The sequence below is a fragment of the Xiphophorus couchianus genome, chromosome 2 (genome assembly GCF_001444195.1).
Source record: "Xiphophorus couchianus chromosome 2, X_couchianus-1.0, whole genome shotgun sequence".
Classification (NCBI taxonomy): Eukaryota; Metazoa; Chordata; class Actinopteri; order Cyprinodontiformes; family Poeciliidae; genus Xiphophorus; species Xiphophorus couchianus.
This window is the reverse complement of record NC_040229.1, coordinates 27,952,070-27,971,676: the sequence shown is the minus strand read 5'-3', so window position 1 is coordinate 27,971,676 and position 19,607 is coordinate 27,952,070. Positions and strand designations below refer to the sequence as shown.

Sequence of the window (19,607 nt, the reverse complement as noted above, 5' to 3'; positions counted from 1 at the left end):
GCACCAAAGCAAATGAGCAGTGCGATGTGTCATCCAGGACATGCTACTATGGGATCATCTCTGCTGGGAAACTCGGCTGTTAGCACGTCATACACTGCAAAAACACAAAATCTAAGTTTTTATGTCTACATGTAGTTTGTAGTGCAAACCTGTGAGTATGTGTAAATTAAGACAAAAATTATTTAAAAGTAAATTTCTTGCAAGATGCTTGTTTTAAATCACTAATTCTTGAATACAAATCAAAAAGGACTAGTTCCGTCTAAAACAAGACATTTTATTTGTTTTTTGTGAAGAAATCTGCCAGTGGAACTAGTACTTACGTATCTGAATTATTGACTTTACACAAGCTCGTCCATCTTGCTGTAAAGTAACTTCTAAATGGTTTTTTGTCTTATTTCAAGTGTGATACAATATTTACACTGTTAGGTCGAAAACAAATTCTTGGTAAGATTTGGTGTTTCTGCAGTGCAACAGTCATACAGGCTGCCATACAGCAACTGTCTTCAGTCAGAGGCCTCTTCAGACGTGCTGCAGGACTGACTGCTACCGGAGATCCGCCCTCCCAGCAGTATAACCCTTCACAGCAACTCTTTTAAGTCACGATATTCAGTTTTAATTAGGGACAAATAAAGAATTTTAGAATTTTACTGAATTGAGTTATTAGAAGACAGGAAGTCAAGGCTTTGTCACTCGCTGACCAGACGTTTCTGACTGCATAGAGCAGGGGTGGGCAACTCCAGGCCTCGAGGGCCGGACTCCTGCAACTTTTAGATGCATCTCCACTTCAACACACCTGAGTCAAATAATGAGGTCATTAGCAGGACTCTGGAGAACCTGACTGCACTTGGGAGGTGATTCAGCTGCTGGATTCAAGTGTGTTGGACCAGGGAGACTTGCAAGAGTTGCAGGACACCGGCCCTCGAGGACCAGGATTGCCCACCCCTGGCATAGAGCATGCCGGCCCACCATGTGGCCTCTGCTTCAAAACAAGCCGTTTGTTCAGCGTTGCATCATCTCAAAGAAAATAACTTAAACTCTCACTGACAAGGCTTCTGCTTGTAAATCTCGTTCTAAATCACCTCCTTTCCTGCTAGCGAGCTCAGCAGAGCAGAGAAGAGAATGATTCATAAAACTATGAGACGGAAACAAATTACACGCAGTGTGGGCCCATATAGCTGGGGAGACACGGATGGAGACGCATGAAGTGTGAGTGGAACAGTCCTCCGAGGGCTCCATTTAGGGAATGAGGGTGAAATGGGTGGAAGAGACGGGGAAGTAGCGAACGAGAAGCCCAGCAATCTGTGAAAAGCGGGAGATGCTCTGAGAGGGAGCAAGAGAGAGAGAAACAAAAGTTTTCCTCTAAAAGCAGCCATCGTCTGGCTTTATAGTAGCAGAAATGATCACTTTTTCGGTGATATATGGGGCCACATTGCAGATTTGCTGCTGCAGCTCAGAAATATTTCCAATGCATCCACTTAGTTTGTTTTACCTTAATTAGAAAAAGGACAGTGAAAGGAGGGGCGGGGGTAAGGAGAAGAAGAATAAGAGTCGGAGCGAAACTGGCAAGAAACCAAACTATAAACTGTAAGCTAAATAGGATTTACAGTTCTGGTCAGAAGTTTACACGCACTCATCATCGACATAAATAACCTAACAATTTTGAGCTCTTTAATAACGGCAGTGCTCCTAAAAGAGTGAGTAAAGTTCAGTTATTTTGATAGCATGTATTTCCATTCGCATAAATGCACTGGGAATAATTATTTGATGCCTTTCTGAGGAGTTTTCTCTGGGACTGAAGTCTGCAGATTGGAATGGTGTCTTCGTGATGTTAATCTGATTGATCTGGAACTAAAGTGCTACTCATTTAACGTGTTTGGAGTTGTTGTGACGTTAGAAACATCAACCTCCAGGGTAATTCCTCTTCTGCATGAACCAATCTGATATGTGACTGGCCACGAGAAAACCGTGAACAAGTCTCCCCCAGGGGGCGTTTAGAGTTATTTACAGATTCTGAAAGTGTGGATTCGTAGCTTTCTAATGAGGTCAAATAAAAAAAAAAAAAAGGAGGATATGATCATTTAAATGTTGGGACTTTGCAAACAGGATTAGTGAGAAAAAAAAGGCCTCAAAGTTCCAGAAGAATTGTCCTCAAACCAAACACCTCTTGGTGTGAACAAAGACTGTTCATTTACATTACTTTATATTAGTCCCACCCCCAACACTGACTGTCAATTGGTGCAATTGGGAAGTCATGCCAGTTGACGGCGTGTAGACAAAAGGTGCATCTGGTTATAAATATATATATTTTTAGATGTTTTCTCCTTTTGTTCCATTTTCCAACGAGGCTGTGAGCTTCTGTTTGAAGATAGAGACAGAAGCTCACTATCTTCTGCTGCCAAAACACTCCTTGCTATGAAGTCACATGTGAACCCTGTACGCTAGGGTTGCCTACGTACAACGTGTTAGACAATGTTTTCTTTCGGCCTGATGTCAATAACTGCTTTATTTCAAGTGTTACAGTTTGTAGATGCAGTCAGTCAGTGTGGGGCGCAGCGCTGCTCACGCTGACATGAATGCCTCCGATCATAGTTTGGTGTATTTTCGGTCCACTGGTGTCTTTCTGATGGATATCATCATCTCAGAAGAACTGTATGCCTGTTAGCTTCAAGATATGTGATTATTCTCATGTCCTGTCGCTCTCTTTCTGCTACCAGAATGTTATCTGTGGAACGTATATGAGTTTTAGCGAAACTATGCGGCTGCATGATAGCGTCTCAAAGTGGATAATTATTGCGCTAGCCATGTGTCCCTTTCAAGCTGAACTCAAGCACCAAGTTTACCATTTTAAAATCTCCAAAACGTATATTTAAAGCGTGGGGTAATTTCTTCATGACTTCAATAAGTATATTTAGCAAAAAAACAAAACAAAAGTTTTTTTTAGAAATTGACGGTTATCATCTTACCGTTTCTGCTAAGGCGACTTGTTCCTGTCTCGTCGTAGTGCGACACATATAACTGTGGAAAAATTAAGAGACCGCTGCACTGAAGCCCATTGAAAACTTCATGGTTTTTCCACCAAATATTGATTTCTGAACTCTTCCTGAGCTAAAATATTAGTGTTGTTTCTATTTGCATTATTTGAGGTCTGAAAGCACTGCATCTTTTTTATTATTTGGACCATTTCTCATTTTCTGCTAATAAATACAAAATGTTTGCTTGGAATTTTGGAGACATGTTGTCAGTAGTTCATAGAATAAAAGAACAATGTTCATTTTACTCAAACATATATCTATAAAAAGTAAAATCAGAGAAACTGATCATGGTAAGTGGTCTCGTGATATTTTCCGGAGCTGTATGTCAGATACAATTGTATAAGAAAACATTTCTGTGGACGTGCCGTGGTGGCATAGTGGTTAGCGCGACCCATATTTGGAGGCCTTGAGTCCTCAACGCGGCCGTCACGGGTTCGACTCCCGGACCCGACGATATTTGCCGCATGTCTTCCTCCCTCTCCTTCCCCATTTCCTGTCAGCCTACTGTCATATAAGGGACACTAGAGCCCACAAAAGACCCTCTGGAGGGGTAAAAAAAAAATTATTAAAAAAACAACAACATTTCTGTAACTTAATGGCTGACTGAAGGAAACTTTTCAGTGTATACTGACTTGATTTCAGTGATTTTATGTCCAAAACAACCCATTAAATGCGATGCCATTTCTCTTTAGTGCAGTTATTTTCAGTGGGGTTTTGGTGATAGCTTGACTCCGGGTAGGTCTCTGCTGATTGTTACGGTGCTCACAGGAACTGTAGACCTTTAATCACCCTGGAGATGATTGTTGCCTCAGCCTTTACTATTTTGGCCCTTCTTTGATCCATTAAACTGGTAGTTTTCATTTTCTTCCACGCCTTTTTGGTTTTGGCTACCAATCTAAAGCCTTTGACATCACTGCAGTCATCTGAAACAACCAACTAGACCCCAATGTTTAAATATGAATGCCTTACAACCAGGATGTAGAACATCTGCTGCCTTCGTCCCTAAAAAACGGCGTACTGTTTGGACACCTGCTCTTTCACATAATCCAGTTGTGCAGAATCATCTCCATGCACATTGTGACGCCTGAGTCTGTTAGTTTCCCATCGCTCCGCCACAGCTGGTAGGAAACTATTTGAAATTTTGGAATATGATTTTAACCGGAAACAGTAAACTGATCTGGGTAGTGATGTGGATCTGGTTTTCTCAAGAACAACACCACATATACATGTGTTACCACTAAGGCATGGGTAAATGCCCAATGAGCAAGTCATACCTCGAACACGTGGGTTTTTATAGCAACCCACAAGACTCTGGTGTAACACCAGCTGGGATGTGGCCGCTCCTTTTGGGAAAATTAGTAGAGTTCCTTCCAATTTGATTAGCTTCCTGGCGAGGCACTGGCTTTAAAGCATTGCTCCAAAAAATTTAAAGAGGCTGCAGGTCAGCGTTTTGGGAAGACCGTTGCATCCTCGTTCTGTTGGAATCTTTAATTTCGATGAAGAAATTTGAACCATCGGATCCAAACCGTTTCCCCCCCCCTCAAATGAAACGAAACCTATAAGCTGGACTGAACTTTGCAGCTGCTCACAGGAACAAGCCAAAACTTTTCCTCAGAATAGATTTAGCTGCTTCCTGCATGCAGCTGCAAGTTAAGCGAGAAAAAAATGTTTTTTTAGAGGAGACCAAGACCGAGGCCTTTCACCTCAACGAGGAGGGAAAGAGTTTTTCAAAGTGAGGCAACTGTCAAGCATGGTGATGCTTGGTGTTTTACTGTCAGTGATGCCTGGGCGCGGTTTACAATGAGTGGCATAATAGTAATAAAAAACAATAATATGATAATGGCTGTAAAAAGTGTCTTTGCAACTATATTAATCAGCCACGGTCAGCAAAATGTTGCTTTTTGGATAAAAAAAAAAAGACAAAAAAAAGTTCAAAGTCAAATTGAAAACTAATATCTCCACAATATAATCAGGAAATCAGTTTTCAATTTGATAAGTTTTGGGGTTTTTTGTGGTAAAATGTTCAATTTTGTTGACCATGACTGATTTGTGAAAGCAATCAAAATGGCCCAACATTCAAGGGGTGAATACTTTATAGGCACTTTATATTTTTGACATAGTTTGAATAAAATTGTATGAAATATAATTCAATTTGTGCACTTTTTTTGTCTTTTTACAAATATCTGTCTGCATAATCTATGAGAATGAAGTCGCATGAGAATAAAGTTATAAAGTTACGAGAATAAAGTCAAATTATGAGATTTTTCTTGTAATACGATTTTATTCTTGTAAATTTATGGCTTTGCATTGTTATGACTTTATTCTAGTATCATTTTGAGTTCATTCCTTTAACTTAATTGTTTTATTTTTATTTTTTTTAGTATTGCCCTAATACGCTGTCATAGAAATCAGTCACAATGGGGGAAAAAAAATCATATAAAATCCCTTTACTTGCTGAATATGCTTGGGCCAAAATTAACGCCTCAAATATAATCAGCAAAAGACAAAAGTAAATCTATTTGGAAAGAATGTTCTCCACCTTTATACACACTGAAAAATAAAACGAGTTCTTTTCCGATCCAGCTGGACCGTGTTTTTACACCTTCATTTATTTATTTTTGAATATCTTCTGCCTTCGTAGTGAAACGACAGGGACAAACCTGAGCAGCCTAAATCAGAAGCCTGAGCTTTTCTGCAGCGTGTGTGACGGCGGCGACAGTCCTGCCAGGTAATGCAGAGCGGGACTGCGTAGGCAGCGAACAGGGAAGAGCGGTCAGGCTGGAGGGCAGGATGATTAACCACTCCAAGCCTCAGCGGCACGGCCCCAGCACAACACGAGACATGCCAGTCCAGCATAATGGCCTTATTAGGATAATGGTGGTAGTTACAGGCTTCGTCTTCCTCCAGGTAATTCCAGCCGTGCGCACGGGGAATACAATTCAGTCGCTTCCAATCCGTTTAGACAGAGGGACGCTTTTGCGTCGAACACGGACCGAGTGAAGAAGCTATTTTTGTTTGTTTACACCAAGCAAAAGAGAAAATGCCCTCTATTACGGACTTGCATATCTATTCTATTTGATTTTTTTCTCAGCTCACTGGTTCCCATTGATGAGACGTGCATAGTTTCACTTGTTTCAGCTGACATAAAAAAAAAAACAAACTGCAGGAGGGATTTGAGAGGTTCTGCAGCTGGCGGGCTCGCCGAGTGAAGCCGGCCAAATCCGCTGGTCATCTCACGTCCATTGGACTCTCCAGGGCCGAGAACGACGCTGCTGGCTCTGGATCCGGGTAGCAAGGAGCAATTTGATGTGTCATTTTGTCCGATTATGCACGTCCGCAGGACAAAAGCGGACGGTGACGTGTGGCGTCTCATTTTGTTACGAGAAAGTGTGACGTCGACGAGAAGACATTTAGTTTGAGTTTGAGGCCGAAAGTTTTCCCTCTACTAGCAGCGCTTCTTATATAACACTATTACCTTAATATCGATAAAAGATTTAAAAGAACAAAATATAATTACAAACTTAAAGTCAAATTATCACAAGAATTAAGTCATATGAGAATAAAGTCGAAATATGAGCGTAAAGTCAAAATAAAATGAGAATAAAGTCGAAATATGAGCGTAAAGTCAAAATAAAATGAGAATAAAGTCGTAGCAATACAAGAATAATGTCACTACATGAGAATACAGTCATAATATTGCGAGAATAAAAACCTTATTCTCGCAATACAGTATATTCATACTATTCTTGTAACGCAGAAGGCCACTTTTCTTAGTTTCTCCTCAGGATGGGAGCGACAAAAGAGCATGAAGAAAATCAGATGTTCACTAATTCTCATAAGTCAGGAAATGCCAATCGAAGAAAACAGATTTCTGGGATTTCTATCAGTGACTCAGAGAGAAACCAAACTGTCTGGAGTTTTATTCGAGGTTGCAGGTTGGAAAGAGACGACAGGTGTTGCAGACCGTGGAGGTGTGAGGCCTCCGTCTCTTCAGGTTAGCACATCCAGACAGCTGGATTGCGTGGGAATATCCTACGTTCTGACTCTCATCACGCAAAGTCGCAGCCTGAATGTAGCACAATTGTTCTCTACAGCCTTCTCACAGCGGATCAGCTGGCAGGTTTGCAGAAGATATAATGGGAAATTCACCCCAGGGCAGAAACTGGGATGAAACCCCAGATGAGGTAGTTTCTGCTACCTCATCTGGGGTAGAAGCTACACCCAGTGGGTTGTCTGTTTACAGACAGACTAAAACAAGCTTCTCTCTAGGACATTTTATAAACTTCAAGAACTTTCCTATAAGTTCTTGAATGTTCCAGTTAGTTTTATGCTTTTCTTGATGTTTCTATAGCTTATGGTAGGATTTTTAATTTTTTTTTACACAGAATATTATATATTTCCAGAATATTCTAGTGTATTTAATGTGAATAACCTGAGCAGCACATAAGGGAGACAGGCAAGTTTCCTTTATGTGTGGGCTTTTCAGTCCCAGTCATTGTCTTTTGAACTTTTTTTGTAAATAGATGGTTTTGTTAATACATTACTTGTTAATAAAGAACTTTTTCTTCTGTGGAATACAACAGACAGAACATTATTGCACATATTAAACAAAATGTGATACAATTTTAACACAGATCTGCCCTGTGATGGACACCCTGTTCAGGGGGTACAAGGCCTTTTGGCCAATGACCGCTAGAGATAGGCACCAATGAAAAATAATTCTGACAAACCAGTGAATAAAACATAACCTTATGCTCATGAGTAACATATTTTATCGTTGCCATGTAATTGATTACTGCAGCTGATAATCAATTACTTCAATACGCATGCAGGCTCAGCTTCATGAAGCGATTGGCCCCGAGTCTTAACAACAGTCTTTCTCGATGGCTGTAGATTAAATAGTGTTTTTCATTGCATACAGGAAGGTGCTGTGGTGGCCCTGTTCAAGATCTGCAGGCAGGATCGCTTCAGAGACCTCTACGCTCACGCTCTGAGAACGGTGGCTTCCATCTGCTGCGTAGAAGAGGGCATCAACCAGCTGGACAAGGTACATCTGTCTCTAACACACACAGTTTTCTTTATCCGCTTGTGAGGAACATCTTCTCCATCTGTTTTATGGTGTGTTCAAAAGAACACAGTCTGAGATCAAACATCCATCTACACTCTACACTACATCTCTTCCACCTATTCAAGATAGCGTTATGGGAGTAACATTTCTCTCGTCTCTCTTCAGTTTCTTACGAATCTCATGGTAATCCCAGGTCAGGTGGGATTGAGGGAATTCTAAATCTGTGGAATATGCTCGGAAATCTTCCAGAGGGCAATAACTCTAATGACTCCTTTTGATCTCACTGGATTTCCCGCTGGATGATGACACTCCTACCCTTATCTCTACAGCTGGATGAGGCCACCCTACGAAGGAATGGAATATTATTTCTAGTGTGTCGATCCAGTATTTCATTCTTTCGGTCATGTTCTATCTCTGATGACCATAAGTTAGGGGTTGTTTATATTTTTTGGCTCAGTTATTTGAGTATCACTGCCTTAGTTTGAAACCATTCTAGCGTACACTAAAGCTCATTGCTGGAAGACATCAACAGAACTACCTCACCTGCAAAAAGTAAAGCTACTGTAGGTAGAAAGAGACAGGTCTAAAGGACTTCTGATCCACTTTGCTTCATGTTATAGCAAAATGGTAGTGGGTACGCCTAGGTGAAAGCAATTTGGGATGTCACTGTTGCATCCAACCTTTTGTGGCACGCCTCTCTTCAGCACTTTCATATTTGTAGTCATTTGACTTCCTGAGAATAAATTTCCTAACGCGTTTTATGAAACTCTGCTGTGTAACTGTCAGACTATGAGAAAGACAACATCTGCTATATGATGACTAGATAAAGTGAGTGTTTGTTTACATGACTCCCGGTCAGGCTCTGTTGGGCTTATTAATGAGGTCATTAGTTAGAGCTTCTGAATGCTAAGCTGACAGGTCAAACACCAGGACCGAACTGAGCCGAACTGTCCAACCCTGTTGGCGTTTGTGCATGCAAAGCAAAGAGGGCGTGGCAGGCAGAGAGAGAGCTAATGAGACATCCCTTATTGTCTGTCCTCCTTCATTCTCTTAGGAGAAAATAAACCCAAAATAAACAGCAGCCGAGCCGGAGAGACGAAACGCAACACGATCCCCGCGAATAATGATGCCGCAGCGGTGTCTGTTGGCGGAAAGAGCAGCTGGTAATGGCAGGAGTTATCCAACTGTGAAGGCGCTTCGTCGGGAAGCAAAGTCCGCCCTGGATTAGCAAGCCAATCCCGAAGGGGGAGCTGTCAGGCGGGTCTGAGCTACGGAGCGCTACGCGCCGATCGCTCAGGCTTGAGAAAGACACCTGTCTGTGTTGAGCTAGGAAAGACGCAGGTGTAGAGAAAACTCCAGCCCTTACTGCCGTCATTATGATGCTACATTGTAGAAGGTTCCTCATTGATGAGGGATGAGGTAGAAAGGAAGACAGTAGCATTTGGTTTGGAAGTTTGAAGCTATGGGGGCAATACCAGCTGTGTTGCTATGGTTACACTCTGTTTCTGGTTTCAAGGTGTACCAACACAAACATTTTTCATCATGGTGTTCCTACAATTTGTAGTCCTTGTAATGGCATGCCAGAGGAAGTGTCAGAGTGACATCACAGCCCCACCCCCACCTATTGCTGAGCACTACCAGTTAGCCGGCAGAAGATGGCTGCTGGGCTTACAAGAAAGAGAAATATGCATGTTTTGGAAAATTGTTTAAACACAGGCAGTAATTATGTGGAAAATAAAGGCTTGTTTGCTTTCAAAGTGCTTTACATAATAATTTAAAAACTCATATAGTCATCAATTATGAAGCAAGCAATAAGCATTACATTTAGTCAAATGCCATCGTCAGAATTATGACGGCATCAGAACTTGGTAACTGGTCAGGTTCCAGTTATTCCAGTTATTAGGACTGGCAAGGTGAGTCTTCAGCCTTTATTTAGAGGAACTCAGTGTTCCAGCAGTTCTGCAGTTTGCTGGAAGTTCGTTCCAGATCTGTGGTGCATAGAAGCTGACTGCTGCATGCTTGGTTCTGGTTCTGGAGATGCACAGCAGACCAGAACCAGAAGACCAGAGAGGTATGGAAGATTGTTACTATGACAACAGGTTTTTAAGGTATTTTGATGCTGAGCCCATAAGTGATTTATAAACTAACACAAAATATTCTTTTGTCTATAATTGAGTTATTTCTCAATTATCTGTTGAAAAACAACATTGCTTAAGTTGAATAGGTGAAAATTTCTGCATTACTTTTCATATCCTGTGTAAATATTGTCACAGACTGAAGCAGGCAGAGCATTTTTTTTTCTTAATGTCAAAGGCCTTTAGCTACAACACAAACTTTTTTCTAATATAATAACATCAAAGCATAAAAATATGTTTTGTCCTTGTTATTTCCTGATGCCGAGCTCCCAGGTTTACGTTGCGCCAACTTTCTTCTAACTTATCTGGCGCGTCTGACGGTTATGTAAAGACGACTGGGCGAACAGATTGATGCAGATACATTTACTGTCCTGTAAACGAGGAGTTGGGGGAACATCCAGTTTTACAAAGGAGGAGGAGGGGGTAGGGCAGTCCGGCTGGTGGTGGGGTTGGAGGGGGAGGATGAAAAAGTAGATAAACGTGGGCGTGGAGAGCGAACGGTTCCACGTCAGTGGGCCGCTGTCGTGCAGCGCTGCTGACGTCCGCAGAGACAAAAATAGGAAGTTGTCCTGTGAAGCTCGGCGGGCTGATGCTCGTCTGCAGATAAGACTGACAGGTGTGGAAGGCTGAGAGCTGACAGCCGGCTCCACTTGAGATGTTTGTTGGTAAACTTTTAGTTTTCAGGCATATCTGGTTGGAGGTTGAGCTCCCAGCAGCTTCTGGTTCAGTGTGTTCCCACATGAGAAATGTGGGAACACACTGCTGGGACCACAGCAGAGTCAGAAACAGCTAATTAATATGCAAAGCTAATTAGTTTTTCCCACACGTGTGTAGGTTAACCCCAAAGTAAAAATGCACTTTAGTTTATTCTGCTGTGTTTTGCAGTATGTATTCATTCCAACATTTACATCCACGCAGAAACAGCTCATCATTAAGGTCTAATACAGGCACAAGTTAACAGATGTTTCCTGGTGCGCTTTAAACTGAACAACACTGCCCCCTGGTGGATGATGGGTTCTAAAGCATGACAGCCTCAGGGATCGGCTCTCTATAAACTTTTCCTAAACATGGGACCCGAAAAAGGATTCGCTTCCGGAAGCTAAGCCCATTTCCAAACCCACAGACAATGCTACAAAACATGTAAAGAAACATCAACTTTTAGAACATTTCTTCTCAGTTCTATTCACTATTGAATAATTATTATATTTATTTAACAGAAATCCTGCCTCATAATTTCTGATTTTAGGTGGTCATGGGGGTTTTTGCAGCAGTGTGATACACTTTTTTGTGAGAAACTTGTCCGTTTTGAGGTTGCTAGCTTAAAGAGCTAATAAATAAATAAATAATAAATTAGACTGGGACCCAATCAGAAACATGAGCATGGAAAATAACACTTCATTAAGTTATTTTAACTTATATTTTATAATAAGGACTTATAAAAATTATATAAAACCTATTTTAAAAACTTATAAAAATCAGATTAAAATATTTCTTATGTGATTGTATTTATTTTTGCAGTTTTAAAAAAAATTGTTTTGACTCATCTTTCCTCTAGCGTTCTGAGGTCTCCACAGCGCCCCACGGTGGCCAGAGCCCCTACTTTGAAAAATACTGCTCTAACATCACTCATGAAAGTAAATGCTGAACTTTGCTAATAGCATTTTCCACATTTTTCCACAATCTTCTGTGTATTTCATAGGATTTAATATGACAGACCAACACAAAACGGTGCATAATTGGGAAGAAGAAGAAGAAACTGTAAGAGATTGTCACAACTTAATAAACAATATAATAAAAGCCTCATGAGCCTGACACTCAAGGATATTTAGATTCATTCTTTTTCAAATTAACTCTGCACAGCTTCACTGTCCCTGCTGCTTTAACAACAACAACACACACACACTCACACACAGTGTTTTGCATGAATGCCAAACATAAATTTAAGGTAAATTGCAGGTCTCACATTCTTCTACATGGCAGCAAACAAAACTTATGTTTTATTGGTTTATCTTCACCTTTTCAGAGTTTTACTTGTGAAGAAGTTCAAAACCATGTGGATTTTGTTTTAATTTGTGTTGCTCTGTCATAAAATCCAAGTTCAACACACTTGAATGTTTCGGCTGTGTTGTGACAAAATGCAAAACAAGTCGTACAAAGATTCAATGAGTTTCTCATCTTCATACATTGAAGCAAATCTTCGGTTTTGGTGCCGAACTCCTCCACTGAAGCCGATGAGGCATAAAACCAGGCCGATGCCCGTCACATATTTCTTCTATGATTTTTTTGGGGGGGGGGGCAATTCTAGACTTTTCCAAGATTGGGGGGTCCGGGGAGGGCGGTGAATCCCTCCCAGCCCCCCTGGGATTTACGCCTGTGCCTGCAGTGTTCCCTTGATTTTTTTATGCCTATTTGAGCGATCCTCTAATCCCCATGGTAACCATTGATACCATTGCAACCGTGACAGTCCAAAATGCCTGGGCGGACCTCGCTCCGCCTTCAAGGAGCCTCTGTTTCCAAGCTTCAGAGTTTTCGCCTCAAACATCAGCCCTCCCCCTGCGACTCCCCCACTCAACTCCTTCAGACTAGCTAGCAGAAATTAGCAAACACCACCTGAGCTAATTATAGGAGCTTCATCTCAGTGCAACGCTGGTAAAAACGTTGTGACTTCCTGAAGATGGAGTTTCAGAAAGAGCAGGGCTTTCTTAAAAAGACAGAGGCCCAATTTAAGGGTGTTAAATTACTAAGTCAGATTAATTTCTTTTAAGTCACATTTGATGAATGCAAGATTTTTCAACAACTCCGAGTAACAGTTTCTTGATTGCGCTACAAAAATGATCATATGTTGCTGGAAAACACATAATGCTGCCCCTTTCCACTGACCTAGTCAGGTGTGTTTGTGACCGACCTGCAGGTGGACGGGATCCTGTGCCTGGCAGACATCTTGACCGATGAGAGCAGCGTGGAGGCTGCCCGGGCCGAGGCTGCGGCCGTGGTGGCCCAGATCACGTCACCCCACCACACCTCCACCCAGCACCTGGCCAGCTTCCTGGAGAGCATGCACGACATCGTCACAGCGCTCATCAGTGAGTGGTGATGGCAAAAAAAAAAAAAAAAAATCTGCATCAGAAAACTTTCTGTTAACACTAAAAAAATTACTCTTTTTTTTCAACAATTTGTTGCAGCAAATGTTGCCTTGTCGAGACGTAAAAATGTTGCCGTTTCCTCTCCCAGAGCTGTGCGAGAGCGCCTCCTGTGGCGAAGTGTTCCTCCTGGCCTCTGCTGCCTTGGCCAACATCACATTCTTCGACAGCATGGCGTGTGAGATCCTGCTGCAGCTGAACGCCATCCACATCCTGCTGCAGGCCTGCAAGGACCGCCAGAGAGTGGACACGCCCTACTCCAAAGACCAGGTACCGAAAGCAGCCGAAACTGGCCCCAGCACACACACACACACACACACACACATGCCGACACACACTGTTTACTCATCTTTTTTATTTTTGCATCACTTCAACTTCAGGTGGTGACAATTTTGGCAAATCTTTCTGTTTTGGAGTCGTGTGCTTCTGAAGTCTTGCAAGAGCAAGGTAATCAGATTTACTGCTGTGTGTTCTCATATTTTCTTTTTTTACTACCATGTTTTTGTTTCTTTTGTTATTGTAGACCTGGACCACAAACTAATTTTATCAATGAATCTTAATTTTTGGTTTCTGAAGATTTAAATTTTGCAACCAATTTATTTCTTGGGCTTCCATAGTTCATTGTGATGTCAGGGCGGCCATCTTGTTTGACAAGCGTGTTCCACGGCTTCTGTCTATGTGAACTTTGAAGTCAGGTGAATTAAACGACAGAATGTTAGGCCAATACTTTTAATTTCAATTACGAGAAAAAAGTCATAATATTACAGGAATGAAGTCGTATGACAAAGTCAAAAGAATACTCCAATACATTTTTAATATTACCAGAATAAATTTAAAATGAATGTGGCAAAAAAAAGAGTCACCATTGCGTCTTGGATAATGTTCCCACTGTATAATTCCCTCTTAGTAAACGTTCTCAAATCAAAAGTTTAAGAACTTTTTTGTGAATTTTTCTGTGTGAAATAAAATTTTCGTAACAAATGGAGATTTTCCTTGGGATTCATTTTAAATGCATCTCTGCTTTCATTCAGCATGTCGTCGTTTTTTTTTTTACCAACAGCTTTTCTGCAAAAATAAAAAAATGACCGCCTCCTTATTATCAAAAGATCATTATGGCAAAAAACAAAAAAATTACTTTGGGCAAAAAATTACATAGGCTGTTATTTTAGGAACGTGATAATATTTAACCCTCCTGCAGACATAAAAGAAAAATGAAAAAAAACTGCTATAAAACATTTACATAAGTTGACTGAATGGAGTGTAGTTCTTTTTTCTTCCACCAGAAGGCAGCATCTAGTCATCTTTGGGAGTTAGCCTGACAAGAGTTTGAGTATTAGTTAGTAACTCATGTATTATTATATCCGTTCTGCTCATAAATTATTTTATAAGTAACCAACTTCAAGCGACCTGAAGTATTTCTAATGTTTCGGAGGCTGATTATTTTCCAAACTGCTCCTTATTAATACCGTTTTTATAGTCTTTCTGCTGAGTTCAAGTGATGCTTCTGTTCTTTCTAAACGAGTCATTGTATTTTCTTTCCCACCAGGAATAGAGAGACTGCTGCTGCTGCTGGGGGAGAAACCCTCGTCCTCCAACCCGTCAGAGGTGGCTGCCTGCGAGCGCGTCCAGCAGAAAGCTGCGGTCACTTTGGCCCGTTTGAGCAGAGACCCTGATGTGGCCCACACCGCCATCCAGCTGAAAGGTGAAAGGTCACACTGCATTGGTTCGGCTCCTCCTTAAAAAAAAAAAAACACAACAGGAAAATGAAGCATTTAAAAAAGATCTAAAATTGGCAATGGCTCTCCGAGTCCAGGGCTAATGATAAACTTCCATGTTTTAAAAAAGAAAGGAACAATCAATGAAAGAAACAAAGAGCCATGTAAACTAAGGCAAATGTGCAGAGATGCTTTTAAAGCTTATTTGTTAAATGTTCCTCTTTTGTCACACACATTAACTAGTTATTATGCTCCACTTGTAAAAAATAAGAAAAAAAAGCTGACTCAACTATGACTTATCACAATCATGACTTCCTGTTGAGCTTTTATTTTTGCTTTCATGGTGGAAATCAGCATCGGTGTCTTTGTAAACTGTATGTTTTAGCCTATATGTATCAATTTGAGCTTGTTTGAATAAGAAAATTCACAATTAATTCAAACATGTGCACTCAGTTCTTGTTTCAAAAAAGTCATCAAATATGTTTGTTTGTAAAGTCAGTAAATATTGTGAAAAGAATAGTTCAAATGTGTCAAATGTGATATGCATCGCTAGCTGCATTTCCATTACAAATGAGCACAGAACTTGTTAATAAAACACAATTTTGCAATTGTGTTGTTTCCGATAAATAAGAGACACAAGTAAAAATGCGAATTAGTTTGTTCACACTATAAGTCAATAAAAAACATGCCGAGCCTTCATCCTCAAGCTGCTTCCTCTCTTCTTCTTTGTCGTTTCCGCCAGTAGAAACATCCTGTTGTTGATCATTTGACTCGTGATGCAATAAAAAGTGTTTCTGTTGCAGTTTTGTGGAATACACTCATCTCGATGCCGCCAAACAACCACCTCATCTTAGCACAAAACGTTTTATTGTAAAACAGTTATTTTTTCAAAGTGCTGTGTCTCCGTTCAGCAAATTTATTTTCAGATTTCCAATTTGCACAATTATATGGTGAAAGGACACTTTTTTCACATACAATACGATACGTGAGGTTTAGTATCCGCTGATACCAATCCAATGCAGAAAACTGAGCTGAACTGACTTGAAACATTTCTTTTTACACAGACATGATCACAAATGTATTTGGTAACTCTGCACCAGTACATCACACTTAAATACACCAATAGCGCCACAAGCTAACAAACATGTAAAAACAACACAACTTTAATTTGCTCAGTTTAATTAGGAGTATAGCAGACAATCTAAAATAAATAATAGAGAAACTGAAACTGACTATTTGGCTCAAACACGTAAAAATAAACTGCAACAAACCTTCTCTCAAACGGTTCAGAAAGTGCAATTAGGAATTACAATCATAATGTAAAATAAATCATAAATTATTACGTCGCTTAGAGTACAAAGCATAGAATTAGAGTGTATAGAGTTGCCCCTGTTGATTGGCCAAATTGTCACCAATACTGATGTAGAATTTTTGTCAATATCGGGACCGATACAGATATTGATATCGGATCGGTGTCTCTAATGGAAATACAACTAGTGACCATAAAACTTCTCACCTGCTCTGAATGCCTGGTTTTATTCAAATCCTGTCCATCAGAAATGATAACAGACGCAACAAGCCACAGTGTTTCATGTCGTTCTTAAGAGCTATATTCTTAGAAGTGAATGTGTGTGTGTGTGTGTGTGTATGTGTCTCCACTGTGTTCAGCCGTCCCTCGTCTCATTGAGCTGTGCCGCTCCCCCACAGAGAGAAATAACAGTGACTCCGTTCTGGTGGCCTGCCTGGTAGGTGGAACATGTCGGCTGTTTCTATATGCTTCTGTGCGTGTTCTTTCAGAGCTCTGAATGGCTTTCAAATGACCCTGTGTCCTCAAGACAAAAAAAGCTCTTTCAAAACATTCAAATTGCCTATTCCATTTAATGTCAGACATTCTCCTCTGCAGCCATAAAGGATCTCCGTGGCGTAGCGGTAGAATTATTTGGCAGGCGCGCTGAAGTTGGGTGCAAAGAACCAAGGTCCAACTTAATTACTTCTACGAGGCAAATGTTTGAGGCGTGACAATATATCACAAGCTCGGTAACTTCAAGCCGAGATACAGAAGAGGGTCCGCATCGTCTTAAACGTGTTTAGTCACAGAATGCATATAGAATAAGAAAGAGCTTTATCCTCCTCTAAATCTGACCGTAGTGATTATGATGTGAGGATTTCAAGTGCAAGTTGGCTAGAGGATTAATTGGGCTGAGAAATGCCCTTACTTGTCAGTCTTTTCACATTAATGCAATTCCATTTTATCCCTTTAGCCAGGGGTCTGGCAGCGCCAGCGCAGCGTCTATGTCGGCCTTTAAAGGACGCAGAGCTTCCTACGGATCATTTCCAACCTTAAAGCGGCAGTGTTATGTATTTTCCAGGCATATTGTTCCATTTTATAGCACAGTCAAGTAACTATGTTGCCTTCAGTTGTTACAACTTTTAAAAAATTGGGCCACTGTCTCTTTAAGAAGCTCCCGCTCTTTCTGAAACTCTGCCTTCAGGAAGTTATCACAACATTGCTCCTCTATTAACCCTTTAACAATGATTTTAGCACTTAGCAACAACTCAGAGGCAGAACTGAGAGGTGTGCAATATATTCAATCAGAATTTAACAAAGCTTTGAGGCAGATAATTTGCCCCAAGGAATTTTAATAATCGAGGTACTCGAATCATTCGAGGAATCGTTACAACTAGTCCCATCAGATCGTTTTTTGAAGAAAAAATGAACTCCCAGTGGACCAAGAGACTTTTCGTACGTCGTTGTTTGTGGATGTGCATTAGATTTATGGATGTACCAGAAATGTGAAAAAAGGCTCCAACTGGATCCTTTGTATGTTAAAAAAAACCAAACAAGAAAAGACGCGATTAAATGCGTTAAAATTTTTAATGTGTCGACACTTTAAATCTATTATGTGTTAGCTTAAGCATAGCGCTTAAGCTAAGTGTTAAATCTATCATTGCCTGATCAAAATTAAGGTACTAATAATAGATTTAATCCAACATGTTGTCTTTCGGTGGCATCCACTCCAGTTGTTTGTGGATGTGCGTCAGATTTATGGGCGTACCAGAAATGTGTGCAAAGGTTCTGGCTAGAAAAAAAAAGAGAAAGTGAATAATTGCATGAAAATGTACTTACAATTAGCTTTGCTTAAGTTTTACACTTAAGCTAAGTGTTAAAATCTATCATTGATTAATCAAAACGAATTATAGATATAAGCCAAAACGCACAAAAGGTCTGACTCTTTGCACCATACAGCCCAAGTTATACGCCTCCGTTTTCCACAATGTTACGGAAAATGACGTAGTGTTGCTGCAACCACCCAGAACAGCAAGATCTTAATGTGATCTCAATGCACAGCATTATTTCTGCCCATGCGTAATGCCTGCGTGTCTCCAGGCGGCTCTGAGGAGGCTGGCGGCGGGCTGCCCGGACAGCATCAAGGCGGCCGACCACCACCAGCTCATCAAACCACGGCTGGTCGACTCTTTCCTGCTGTGCTCCAACATGGAGGAGAGCTTCGTATGACGAGCCGCACATTACAGCCCTGACGGAGGACGTCATCAGAGCCGTATCCGCGCACATCGGTTTGAACTTTCCAATGAAACTTTTGTCGGTTTTCGCCGAGTTCGACCGTGGATTTGGCCCCATGGAGTATGCAGAACACATAATTATATGCATGCCCAGAGATGAATGTACGGCTTAACACGACCGTAGTCATTGTAAATGTATTCACTGTTTACAGTGCGCAAGGTTAAAAAGAGCTTATCGTTTTATTCCGCGGGAAATTGAATATGCCAGTAATTATTGTGCAAATTCTGGATTTATTGTCACTGTGCTTTTTCTTTTTGTTCTTCTGAACCAAAGGTGTTTCAAAGATTGTTTGTCATTGTTTGTGTGATGAGTGTATTTTACCTGAAAGGTCACATCATTTTAGCGTTTGTTTAAGACAGAGTCAGAAATATGAGGTGATTGTAAAAAAAAAAAAAAAAAAAACATTGGCACATTACATTATTTCTTTAAACCTATTTGCCATTAACAAATATTACACTTGCAGCTGCGAAATAAATCTTAAATTAAAAAAATGCTTTTTATTTATATAGATATACCATTATCGTATGCAATGCATTAAATAAAGACGTTCTTTGTCAGAGAGTTGAGTGTGTTGTTCTGTATTGCTTTTTTTGAGTGGTATATGTTTTTGGTTGAGTTGTTATAGTAGCCGAGAAAAACCTTTATCAGTGTGTTTGCAGTCTGAGCAGGAAAAGGTAAAATGAAAAAGAAAGCCCCATTTCAGCAAGAGGTTGAAAGAGAGAAATTTGACTACAAACTCAGGTATTTCTGACTAAATGCTATTTTTCATTGTGATTTTTATTTAAATATTCTTCTTCAAGTTTGAATAACATTTTCTTTTTATAAAACAATTTCTCCTTCCTTTATCTGTTCAAGTCAAGACTGTGTTTTTTGACATTTTTAGGAATACTTTGCCCATTAATTAATTAAATCTGTTTTGCATTTCTGGCTATTA

The 19,607-nt window shown here is 40.4% G+C and overlaps 1 protein-coding gene across 2 annotated transcripts in view; it reads left to right on the top strand.

The window, feature by feature from the left end:
• The window catches only part of insc (INSC spindle orientation adaptor protein), a 62,880-nt gene extending 43,646 nt beyond the window's left edge, over nucleotides 1–19,234 (top strand). For both annotated transcript variants that reach the window (XM_028027197.1, XM_028027206.1), the window contains exons 7-13: nucleotides 7,954–8,079; nucleotides 13,147–13,318; nucleotides 13,467–13,645; nucleotides 13,756–13,822; nucleotides 14,922–15,077; nucleotides 16,759–16,835; nucleotides 18,479–19,234. In XM_028027197.1, the coding sequence (XP_027882998.1) occupies nucleotides 7,954–8,079; nucleotides 13,147–13,318; nucleotides 13,467–13,645; nucleotides 13,756–13,822; nucleotides 14,922–15,077; nucleotides 16,759–16,835; nucleotides 18,479–18,607 (906 nt within the window). In that variant the 3' untranslated portion in view covers nucleotides 18,608–19,234. The remainder of the gene's footprint in view (nucleotides 1–7,953; nucleotides 8,080–13,146; nucleotides 13,319–13,466; nucleotides 13,646–13,755; nucleotides 13,823–14,921; nucleotides 15,078–16,758; nucleotides 16,836–18,478) is intronic.
• Nucleotides 19,235–19,607: the final 373 nt, after the last annotated feature.